General features: G+C 35.9%; 1 protein-coding gene across 2 annotated transcripts in view; it reads left to right on the top strand.

Moving 5' to 3' along the window:
• The window catches only part of BBS9 (Bardet-Biedl syndrome 9), a 415,974-nt gene that overhangs the window by 106,460 nt on the left and 296,334 nt on the right, over positions 1 to 13,180 (top strand). For both annotated transcript variants that reach the window (XM_012741281.3, XM_012741280.2), the window contains exon 6: positions 11,531 to 11,705. In XM_012741281.3, coding sequence (XP_012596735.1) covers positions 11,531 to 11,705 — 175 coding nt within the window. The remainder of the gene's footprint in view (positions 1 to 11,530; positions 11,706 to 13,180) is intronic.

The following is a 13,180-nucleotide window of genomic DNA, read 5'->3' as shown; positions in this document are numbered from 1 at the left end:
GTGGACAGTTCTGAAAATTTAAAGTTAGCATTGTCATCCCTAATTGATTTTGATTTGCCTTTTAAAATTATATAAGCTTAGATAAAATTGAGCCTCAGCTGAGAATTTCCTGTTGTTAATTTTTTCACAATTTTAATTAATGGTCATAGTGAGTTCAGTGTAGCTGTAGTAGTGAGAGGAAACTTGTCTTTTCCCCAAAAGTTCACTGAAAGATCAATTCACAATTAAGGCAGATTAGTAAGAGAAAGGTTTATTTACCTAATACCATATGCATGGGGAGAATCATATAGTGATCACCAATATCCCAATGAAGGTCAGTTTTTTTTTATTTAAGTAAGTTCAGGTATTTTTATACACCCCTTTTAGAGGGAAGGCGGGAAAATGAGGAGTACAGGTAATTCTGTTTAGGGGCTAGGTAGTTGTTAGGGAGGATGAATGGTTGGTGGAAACAGATATTATGAGAGACAGATATTATATTTTAAATGATTTGGGCCTGTTCTTGTTACATTCTTGATCGCTTTTCTTGCAATATATTGAGATAACAGGGAGAGGAAGGGAAGTCAATTCCTTCTTTGATCAGGTTAGTCCCTGGTTTATGCAGATAGAGGGAAAACCCCCTCCAATGCTTTATTGATCTTGAGGGTCCTGCAATTCAGAATATTCTTTATTTATGTTTTGAGTCAGAATCTCATTCTGTTGCCCGAACTAGAGTGCCTTGGCTTCAACCTAGCTCACAGCAACCTCAAACTCTTGGGCACAAGTGATCCTTCTGCCTTAGCCTCCCAAGTAGCTGGGACTACAGGCATGCATCACCATGCCCGGCTAATTTTTTGTATATATATTTTTAGTTGGTCAATTAATTTCTTTCTATTTTTAGTAGAGACAAGGTCTGGCTCTTGCTCAGGCTGGTTTCGAACTCCTGACTTTGAGTGATCCTCCCGTCTTAGAGTGCTAGGATTATAGGAATGAGTCACTGCGCCGGGCCCAAAATACTCTTTATACCAAGGAGTCATTTTGGGGTGAAATATCCTGAGCTCCTTCATAGCCTATAGGGTTTTCTTGTTCCATGTTTTGATATGCTTATGATGATAAGATTAAGAGGGATTAACAATACCTAAAAAGCAGAGTCTATTGTGGTATTGTGTGCCTATAATCCCAGCAACTCAGGAGGTGACATGGGAGGATCACTTGAGCCCAGCAGTTTGAGACTAGCCTGGGCAACATAACTAGACCCTGTTTCCCTCCCACCCCCCAAAAAACAAAAAGCAAATATTTAACTTTTGAAGTTATTGCCTTATGGAACAGATAATATTGCAAATGAGGAATATTTGCACAAAATGAAAAAGTATTTTTAAAATTTTCTGGTTTTTAGATATTTTGGGGAATATTCTCTGGGTTTCTCACCATGATTGGTTATTACCTTAAGAGGTTTTCCTCACTTTGAAACTGGTTAATTAATTAATTAATTAAATAATTTTATTTTATTTTATTTGAAACAAGGTCTTACTCTGTCCCCCAGGCTTGAGTGCAGTATGATCACAGCTCACTGTAACCTTGAACTCCTGGGCTCAAGTGATCTTCCTGCCTTGGCCTCCCAAAATACTGGCATTATAGGCACAAACCACCATGCCTGCCCTGAAACTGGTTATTTAAAAAAATGTATACCTCAACATGATACTCACCCTTTAAGAATTTTTCTTTTGGATGAAGGAGAAGAAAAGAATGCTAAGTACTTGGGATCTTCTATATGGTATCATCTGTCTTATCTTTCTTGTGTTCCTTAGGGGGTCATCCTGCAAAAACATCAATATGGAGGTGAGGGAAGAATATGAATATGAATATGTATGTTGGGGTGAAGGTGCAGAGGCAGAGACAGCTCATTCTCCATTCTCAGATAGAACATTCTGGCACAGTCATGATATTCTTCTTTAGAGATTTCAATTGTCATCATGATAGGGAAATTGCTGTTTTGAGGAAAGCATTACATATTTTGGTAACTTAAAATAGGTAGAAGATAATCTTGAATAGCCAATGGTTCACATAGACCTAAGTTCCAGGAGATTTTTCATAGTCCTTAAAGTCTTAAAAGCCCTTTGCTTTAGCAAAAAGGATGAATTTCTGATTGTGTGTGTGTATGTTCCTTCACACATTAAATTTTATCCTTTTTGCTTTCAGGGAATTTTTTCACCCTCAGTTTTAAGTTTTTCCATATAATTTGGTCTGTAAGGAACAAGGTAATCTAGTAATAGCAGTTACTTACCATTTATTGAATGCTTACCAGGTACTGGGCAATATGTATTTTTATTATGTTTAATCGTTATAGCAGCATCATGTAATATTCTCTTCATATCAGTGCTTTACAGGTCAGGAAACTGATAGAGCTCTCAGGGCAAAATAAAGATACAGCAAACCTGTCCTCAAGTTGTGGCTTTGCCATCCGTCTGATGAGCATGTTTCATCGGCAGTGTCTCCCTCCACCCAGTGCCCTCCCCTCCTAACACCCTGCAAACATAGCTGTTTTATATCCATGTCTCTGTGCATGGTATTCCACCTGCTTTTGTTTCTCTGATTGCCTAGCAAACTCTTTCCCAACCTGTAAGACCTAAGTGTTACCTCTGTTCTGAAGCCTTACCTGATTTTTCCAGACACTGTTAATCATCCTCCCATAGACTTTTTTTTTTTTTTTTTTGAGACAGAGTCTCACTTTGTTGCCCAGGCTAGAGTGAGTGCCGTGGCGTCAGCCTAGCTCACAGCAACCTCAAACTCCTGGGCTCGAGCGATCCTTCTGCCTCAGCCTCCCGAGTAGCTGGGACTACAGGCATGCGCCACCATGCCCGGCTAATTTTTTATATATATATCAGTTGGCCAATTAATTTCTTTCTATTTATAGTAGAGACGGGGTCTCGCTCTTGCTCAGGCTGGTTTTGAACTCCTGACCTTGAGCAATCCGCCCGCCTCGGCCTCCCAAGAGCTAGGATTACAGGCGTGAGCCACCGCGCCCGGCCCCTCCCATAGACTTTTAAATTACTTTAATATGTCTCTGTTCTTACATTGTGGTAATGTTTAATTGTTTTAACTCCTACATTTACCAAACTTCCTGGGTGTAGAGAATATGTCTCTCCTAGCACATACTAGATATATAATGAGTGTTCATGAAATTTGTTGAATGAATGTGAGTTCTAGAAAATGTTATCAAAACGTTCATGATCATTGCATCTGACAAAATAATTCACCCAATATTTTGTGGATGCAAGTGATAATATAATTTTTAGGGCCTTCTTTTAAACGCTAATATTGCATTCATATTTAACCCATCACATATAATGTTAATTTAATCAATGGTTGTAATTTCCTTATAAGATGTTATTAACCTTGTTCGCAGTTTAGGGAAAACACTGTGATAAATTGCTTGCCAGAATACACAGTAGTGGTCTTTGTAAGGCAATTAAAGTTTGCTATTAAAATGAGACATTAAAATGTCAAAAGACAAGTTCATAGGAAGAGTTAGTATGTAGACTTACATTTTATTTTCTTGAGTCTCAAAGTAATTAGTCTCATGACATTATTTATTAGGGTAACACTTGAATAATAGTTGAGAATTTGTGTAACTTTTCGTTGGTACGTAATTTAAAATATTAGCTATTTAGCTCAACATATGTATTTTATTTATTGATTTCCTCTGTTCTCTTAGCATTTTAAAGTTTTTAAATTTATTTATGTCTAAGGTTTTAAACTTAGAATTTAATTGGATATTGCCTTATTAATATTAGGCACTAATTACTTTTAGAATGCTGAAATTAAAAAATGTGAAGAAGAGCATAATAAGAAGGAAGCTAGCTATTCTTTCAACTAATTACCAATTATTAATTATTAAGCATAGCCAAATAGTAACATGTATCTCAAAACAACGGTGGTAATTTTATTTGTATGATATGAGTGAAAAGTATAAAAATGTTGTTTAATGGGAAATTTATAATCCTTTAATCTCTAGAAACCCGTGTACTATTTGTTTTTAAGGCAGTATATATTGGAATCCTACTTTGAACGTTTTTGTCTTTGCTCGTAGCAAACGTATCATTTTTGAGTTAGGTATGCAGTAAAGATTAATGACTTTAGTGTTTCAGTTTTTTTGTAGCAACAACAAAAATTTTTTCTATGGATGTGTAAAATGAACGGAAGTTCCACAGACTTTTGGACTCTTCTGTTCTTATGTATCAGTCTCTTGATGTTTCCTGTCTGCCTTTTTGACTACCTATACAGCTGTTTTTCATGTATTTTTCAGAATTGGAGAAAGACCAAGTATTTTTGACATCTGTATGCTAAACTGCATATATGCTTGGCCACAGGTCACGTTTGCATTTCTTCACTTGTATTTTTACTCAATGTGTAAAAGAAATATGAGCATAGAGAGATTCAAAAAACATGTAGCATGCTGAGTAATGGTAGTCTTCTTTCATGTATGCCACTCCATTTACTCTGCTGCATAGATTTCACAGGAAGAGAAAGACAGCAGAGAAATAGAGGAAATGGCATTCAGGACTGCCCTCTTTGGGACCCTTGTTGCTGTAATGAACGATGGAAAATTCTCTGGGTCATGTATGGTAGAAAGAATTTCTGGGCATGAGGACTCACACAGAGACACACAGACACACACATATACAGCTCCCCTCCCCCCCTATTTAAGTCATTGGTCTATAATTCAGTAGAGAAAATGGTTAATCTAGCAGTCAGTTTAACATATAATTGATTACTAGTTTATGTATCATGTTAAAGCTTTGACTACCTACTATTTTAACACCAGGAAATGAAACATACTATTTAACAAATATATTCATTACGTGAACTGGCCACAGTGGAACTTGTCTGCCTCTACCCACTATCCCCACAGGCACATAAATTTTTTTTTTGCCTTTGAAAATGAAAAATACTGATTTCCAATATCCTTTCAAAATGATGTTGGTAGGTCCTTTCTCAATTTGTTCCCACATCTTGCAAATAATATTTCAAATCATAGCAGTTATTTTTCTCTCATTCTGCTGAAGATTAATGGAATAAATATTCAGATTTTAAATTCCAATGAAATCTCCATGCTTCCTAATTTTTTTCAGTTTAAAAAATATTTTTTTTCTGTATAGTTTAGGCATAATTTTTTAGGAAGCATCACAATATGGTCATCTTTTCTTCCCCTCCCCACCTCTCCCCTCCCCTCTTCTCCCCTCTCCTCTCCCTCCCTCCTCTCCTCTCCCCTCCTCTCCCTTCCCCTCCTCTTCCCTTCCCTTTTCCCTCCTTTCCTCCCTCCCTTCTTTCCTTCCCTCCCTCCCAACCTCCCTCCCTTCTTTCCTCCCCTTCTTTCCTCTCTCTCTTTCTTTCTTTGAGACACAGTCTTACTCTGTTGCCCTGGTTAGAGTGCAGTAGCATCATGGTAGCTCACTGCAACCTTAGACTCTTTGGCTCAAGTGACCCTCCTGCCTTAGCCTGTGGCTTAGCTGGGACTGTAGGCACCGGCCATGATGGCTGGCTGATGTTTCTATTTTTAGTAGAAACAGGGTCTCACTCTTGTTCAGGCTGGTCTTCTCCTGAGCTCAAGTGATCCTCCCACTTCAGCCTCCCAGAGTGCTAGGATTACTGGCATGAGCCACCATGCCCGGCCGATATTGTCATCTTTTTAATATGTTGCTTTTCATATTCTATTGGCAAAACTTGATCCATTGCACTGTGGATCAAGTTTAACTGCCTTTGCATCTTTTTCTAATGTGTTCCTTTTCTCTCCCAGAAGTTCCGTCTACTTTCACCTTTGACCCCTATTCACTCTGCTTATCATGTGCAGTCTAGGATGTATCCTATCTCTGTCATGAAACCTTTCCCAGGAAGTTCATTGTAAAGAAGCTCTTTGATTTTTCTGTTTCATATCACTTAGATTTTGTATATTAACATGTGTTATTTTTAAAAATTAAGTTTTGCCTCCCTGAGTTTCAGTGTGGTATAATGGAGCCAGCTGGACCCCTGATTGAATACTAGTCTGTCACTTTCTAATTCTTTGACATTAGATAAATTGTTTAAGCTTTGTGAGTTTTAGTCTTGTCATTTATAAAATGGGTCCATTTTTTAGAGTTATTAAAGATTTTAGTTAATATGCTAGATAAGTGTTTAGCACAAGGCCAGGTGTATAAGTGTTCAGTAAATGGCTGTAGTAGTTAATATTGCTGCTGTTCTGTATTTCTTAAACAGCTCCTAATATAGTACTGAGCATGTGGTAAGGACTCTTTGAGTATGGTTCATGGCTAGGTCATTTAAATAACTCCTGAAATCCCATTGCTTTTATGAAGGCTTCCTGTTGGCTTTGTTCTATCAGAATTACAAAAGTTTCATGGCTTTTCTGGACTATTCTTTCTATTTCCATTATCTGTAAGGGGAGCCTTTGGTATGTATTCTGAAGTGGCTTCCAAAACAGTGATTTGAAGGATTTATTTATTTATTTTTGAGTAATGTTTTGGATTGCTCTCTACATTTTTCTAAACATCAGTAGCCAAATTGTAATAAATAAAGCATTTTTCACATACTTCATATGGAGTATGTGAGACACATAGAATAAAATCTTAGCCAATCTGAGCTGCAAATGAATAAATTTATTTTGCCTAGATTACTTAAGTTCAACAGAAATTTATTAGTGTGTCTCCTATGTGCCAGGCATTTTATAGTTGCTGAATTTACAAAGATGAGTAAGATACAGTTTCTGCCTTTAGATTTAGTCTAGGGTAAATGAGGGACACAAAAACAGACCATTTCAGTAGAAGATTTGTTCTAAAATGGAGGTAAGGATGGGGCTTTGTGGGATCGCAGATGGAGGGTGATTAAAGGGGAAAGAGAAGACTTATGGGAAGATGTGAGCCTTAGCCTGTGATATCTCTCAGAGGAAGTATTGTTGATTCATTTGATTGAGGGATGGACACCCAACTCACAGTGGCCTCAACATTCATGGGAATTTATTGCCTAAAGAGTTTAGAGGTAGATTTAGTTCCAGGTGAGGCTTGACGCACTGGCTCAGTGTTTTCCATGGCTCTCTCTTAACTATGCCCTTGGAAAAGCCAAATGGCCTCTGTGATTCCAGACCTTATCCTTCTCACACATTACTCTCTATGGAAGAGTAACTTTTTCTTTAGTTCCAGCTCAATTTGGGGGTTTAGTTTCTCTCAGTGGCTGTAAATTATTACTTATCCCTGAACCAATCACTGCGACTAGTGGGATACTAATTGGCTTATGTAAGTCAGGGCCTACCCTTCAAGCTTAGAATGAGATCAGTCTCACCCACCCTCATGTCTAAGCATGGGAGGAGAGGGGAGTGGATGATTGAGCGGAAGCCAGCAAATATTTGCTAGACCAGGGAAGAAAAGTGAAAGGAATTTTTGGGTAAAGGAAATAATATAAACAAAAGCAAGGAAGCATGTATCACCGTGATGTGTGTGGGAAATAGCAAGTAGTTAAACATTAATATAACATGTAGTATAAAATTTAGAAAATAAAATTGTAAAATTAATAATGTGATTACCACTGCTAGATCTAGTTTCCATACATTACTTTATTTAATTCTCACAAGTTACTCCATCTTGCAGATAAGGAAATTTGAGCTCAGGCTTACAGCTAATAATTGGTAGAGCTGGACTCAAATCTAAATTATCTGGCTGTACATACAGCTCACTTGGACTGTACAGTACATTAAGTATTTTCCTCTATGTTGCTAGAGTTTCAGGAAATAAGACCTCTTTTACTATGCTAAGGGACCAGGTTTTATCTGGGGTTCAAGTTTTCTCTTAGCCCTAGTTCTTCATCCTATCATGCAAAGGCAGTGGTTCTGAAACTTTAGCATGCATCAGAATAGCCTCTATGGCTTGTTAAAACCTAGCATTGCTGAGCTCTACCACCAGAGTTTCTGCCTCAGTAGGTCTGGATTGAGATCTATATCTTTTTGGGATATACAAGGCTAATAATTGCTTCTGTGCTAATAGAGCCAAGACTGGTGTTCTTTTTTGAATTACTTGATATGTATTTATGTATTTGATATGTATTGTAGATGTTCTGTTTTATGCCTTTTTTGTCAGGTCATTAGCTGTCACTGCTCATAGCTGGCAGTGCTTTTCCCCTTTTCTAACTTGGTACTTTCTTTTTCCTGGGCCAGGGAAGCAGGTAATAATAGCCTCCATAATAATGCTATAATTTATTGTGTGCCTTTTATGTGCTATATATTGTTAGGAACTTTAACATCTTATCTCTAACTTTGGAACTCCTTTTTTTCAGCTTTATTGAGATTTAATTGACAAATGAAAATTGTATATATTCAAGATATACAATATGATGTTTTGATATACATACATATACATTGTGAAATGATCACCAGAATCAAGCTGATTAACATATCAACTGACTTACCATGTCATCTTTTTTTTTTTCTTTTGGTGGTGACAACACTTAAGATCTACTCTCTTAGCAAATTTCAAGTGTACAATACATTATTATTTACTATAGTCACCATGCTATGCATTAAGTCTCCAGAACTTATTCATCTTACAACTTCAAGTTTGTATCCTTTGACCAACATTTCCTCAGTTTCCCGACTGACCGGGTGACCCTTGGTAACCACACTTCTACTTTCTGTTTCTATGCATTTGACTTTTTTAGATTCTACATATAAGTGAAATCATGCAGTAATTATCTCTCTGAGTCTGGCTTGTTTCATTTAGCATAATGTCCTCTAGGTTCATCTGTGTTGTTGTAAATGGCAGGATTTGTTTCTTTTTTCTTAACATGTGAGGTGCTATCTCATTGTGGTTTTGATTTGCATTTGCCTGCTGATTAGTGATGTTCAGCACCTTTTAGTATACCTGTTAGCCATTTATATGTCTTTGGAAAAATATTTTCAGGTTCTTTGTCCATTTTTTAGTTGGTTTATTTGTGTGTTTTTTGCTATTGAGTTCTGTGAGTTTCTTAGATATTTTAGGATTAATCTCTTATCAGATATATGGTTTACAAATATCTTTTCCCATTCTGTGTACTGCCTTTTAATTTTCTTGACTATTTCCTTTGCTGTGCAGAAGCTTTTTAGCTTGATGTACTTTCACTTGTTTATTTTTACTTTTGTTGCCTGTGCTTTTGGTGTCTGATCCAAAAAGTCATTGCCTAAACCAATGTCATAGAGCTTTTCCCATATGTTTTCTTCTGGGAGTTTTACAGTTTCAGATCTTAGGTTTAAATCTTTAATCTACTTTGAATGGATTTTTGTGTGTGGTGTAAGATAAGGATCCAATGTCATTTTTGTGCATGTAGATATCCAGTTTTCCCAACACCATTTATTGAAGAGGCTCTCCTTTCCCTATTGTGTATTCTTGGCGTCTTTGCTGAAGATTAATTGATAACCTTGGAGCTCTTATACAAATATACTCATTTTACAAATGAGGAGGCTGAAGCTACAGGGATATCAGTAACTTGTTTATAAAAACTACAATTATTAGAATTATAATTAAAATAAGAATTGATGCCCTGAGTGAGAGCTGGGAATCTCACCTGTAAAAAATTCACTTGATTTTCATTACAAAGACCTTGCAGCATCTATTTCAACTACTTAGAGGCATTTTCATACTTATTCATCTTTTCTAGGTGTAGACAGGTGGGATTGCCAAATAGCTAAATGAGATACTCTTTGCCTGAATGTGTCTCTGTAAACACATGTATATAGCATTCATAGACATATAGCATGCGTATGAAATCACATCATTTTTTGAAACCTTTAATAGCATAGTGGATAAAGACTAGACAAGATCAGGTATGTTCAGGGTGATATGGTCATAGACAGGATAAGAATTAGACTAAAAAACAAAACTAAAATAGTAAATGTGAAACCTACCACATATCATAAAAGAATCTGAGTATTGAGAGGATACTTTTCAAACAGCATCCATATGAACAATTATTATGTCTCTAAAGAGATGTTCAGATGTGTGTTTAGTGAACATTGATTTGCTGAGACAAATACTCATCCTAGTGCATTTATCAGGCAATTTAAGGTTGATAATCCTATTGTATCAGTTAAGATGGATTAGATATTGCAGTTATAAGCAACCCCAAATCTCAATTTGTTTTTTCTTTTAAAAAACTCATTTAGCAAATTTTTAAAATAAAATTACCCAGCTGTGTAATTGTCCTTAGTCAAATACAACAGTAAGGATATCATTTATTTCTATGTAAGTTGATTTCCTTTTGCGCAAAGTCACTCTTTAAATTTAAGTATACTGTTTAAGATTGTCATTGATATCCAAGGTAACATAGAATAGTTACTACAGGACTTACTGTATATGGTACATATGGGTTAGACATGACAGATTTGAGGATTGACTTTTTATTTATTCCCTTAATGAGTAGCTTAATTTTTTTTCTGACATTGTTTTTCCATTTATAATACATTATAGGATACACTAATCACACTAGCAGAACATGAAAAGTTAGAGTCACTAGATCTTTCTTAGGTTAGGGATAGATACTATGTTAATATCATATTAATCATCATCATCTCAGTGTATTTTAAGAACTATGAATATTGTATTTAATATCAATAGATAGTAGAAGACAAATCAAAATCAGTCTATAGGGCAATCATGGATTAGTATTTTTCAGTATTAGTATTTTTTTTTTTTTTTTTTTTTTTTTTTTTTTTTTTTGAGACAGAGTCTCACTTTGTTGCCCAGGCTAGAGTGAGTGCCGTGGCGTCAGCCTAGCTCACAGCAACCTCAAACTCCTGGGCTCGAGTGATCCTTCTGCCTCAGCCTCCCGGGTAGCTGGGACTACAGGCATGCGCCACCATGCCCGGCTAATTTTTTTATATATATATCAGTTGGCCAATTAATTTCTTTCTATTTATAGTAGAGACGGGGTCTCGCTCTTGCTCAGGCTGGTTTTGAACTCCTGGCCTTGAGCAATCCGCCCGCCTCGGCCTCCCAAGAGCTAGGATTACAGGCGTGAGCCACAGCGCCCGGCCCAGTATTAGTATTTTTAACCCTCAATGGTACTTAACACTGTGGTTTATATAGAACTGGTACCTACGGCATGTCTATGGATTTGGTCTGTTGTATCTGACTGATGTTTAAGTCATTTAAAATTATGAGACTGACATACTATGAAGAAGAGAAATAGTTTCATGAAGAACAGTTTTTGTTATATTTCTGAATTTGGAAAAGATGATATCTTACAACAAGTCATCATTGTTCTCAGGGATTATCTTGAGCTAGGAGATTTTAGTGTATAGTAAATGAAAATAAATGTGCTTAGAATTATAGACATCTTCTGCATTACTTAAAAATTGGGAAGTGTATGCATACTGACATCAATAACCTAATAGCTTCATTGGTTTGTAACTTAAAATTTAAACTACCCATTTTGCCCCTCGAGGAAGAAATTAACTATGACATATTTGTGGTAGATAATGTTGCAGACATTATATTTATAAAAATAATAGGTCATCTAATTTCTTCTAATTCTTCTTTAGGTCGAGATTTAATTTGTATCCAGTCTATGGATGGGATGCTGATGGTGTTTGAGCAGGAAAGCTATGCTTTTGGAAGATTTCTCCCGGGTTCTCTTCTGCCTGGCCCTCTTGCTTACAGTTCCCGTACAGATTCTTTCATTACAGTCTCTTCCTGCCGACAAGTGGAAAGTTACAAGTAAGTTTGGATGTTAAATCTTTGAATTCATGATTTTTTGGTTTGTTTGTTACTGATTCGTTCTTTTCCACAGAGAGCTTGAATATTATAAATGCAAAACAGACTGGTTTCTTTGATAACATGTAATTGGGATGACTTAGAGCATATGACTTACTATTACAGAATATTTGAAAGGCAGGATAGTGCAGTGATTTGTGAAGAAAAGGAATACCTAGGTTGGAATTCTGATTTTGCTACTCACAGTTGTTTGATTGTTGGTGTCCTTATCCTTGCTCTAAAGGAGGTAATACCACTCATTTTGACAAGTTTATTATATGGATTAAATGTATGTCAAGTTGCTGTCCCAAAGAAAATGCTCAATAGTCATTGTGACTGTTTTTTGATATACTAAATAATAAAACACAATGTTGAGTGAAAAAAGTCAAATGGAACATGCATCTGTCATATGATTTTATAGCAAAAGAGAATGTATGTGACATAGGAAAAAATATGGGTATGAACTGTAAGTGTTGTTATGAATGTTACTTTTTTAAAAGAACAATTTATAATAGAAGTATGAAAATGACTCTATGAAAACAATTTATGTTTTTTACAGTTGATCTTAGCCAAAAGTCCAAGAAGCGATAACAATTTATATTTTTTTTGCCAGAAATTCTTATTGATCTTGGTGAATTGTGTATCAGAGAGACTGTTTTCTTTTCTACTAGCTAGATTTCAATCAAAGTCAAGGTTTTGAGTTTTTGGAGAGTATATTTTTTGTGGGCAGAGAGAATGGGGAAAAGAAAGCAGAAATTCATGCTTAGAGAAGAGTTAGACTTTGAGGGTTTCAATATCTTCAGTAACTTTGTTGTGTTTTCTTACTGATGGCAACATTTAGAACTTAAAACTTCTAAGCAACACATCATCATAGCTTTTCAGCATTATTTTGGCCATGTGAGTTTTCCCAAGGTGGCAAGAAAATATAAATTAATCAGGCAACAGTTATAAATTTTTATCTTCAAGTTTCAATACTGAGTATATAGTAAGTTAACATAGTTTTCCCTTCATACGTGGCCATCTACCTTTTGTGAATGATTGTGAAATCATCTGGGTTTAAAACTCTGAAAATAAGTGAATGTTTGTGACTAAGCAGAAGTTAACTGATGGAGGTAATGTATCATCATGTCACATTCCTTCTATAACTCCTATGGCTCTTGTCCAAAGGAGATGAATGAATTGTAGCACTGCTACTGCTAATAAATAAAATATTATGTTCATTTTGAGAGGTTGAGAAAAATATCTGTATAATTTACTTGAACCTGCCAAAACTTAAGCAATATTGAGAGGATCTGCTTTTCAGCTTTCCATCCAGTTGTGTGCCTCACCTCCTGCCAAGTAGTGCTACACTAGGGCTGCAATACAAAGATTTGAATGCTCAATTACTTACTCTTTGAAATATGTACATAGGAATTTGATAATAACTCCAGGAGTGATTA

Source organism: Microcebus murinus, chromosome 9 (genome assembly GCF_040939455.1).
Source record: "Microcebus murinus isolate Inina chromosome 9, M.murinus_Inina_mat1.0, whole genome shotgun sequence".
Lineage (NCBI taxonomy): Eukaryota > Metazoa > Chordata > Mammalia > Primates > Cheirogaleidae > Microcebus > Microcebus murinus.
Note: the sequence above shows the minus strand (reverse complement) of the source record. Positions and strands in the feature narration are given on the sequence as shown.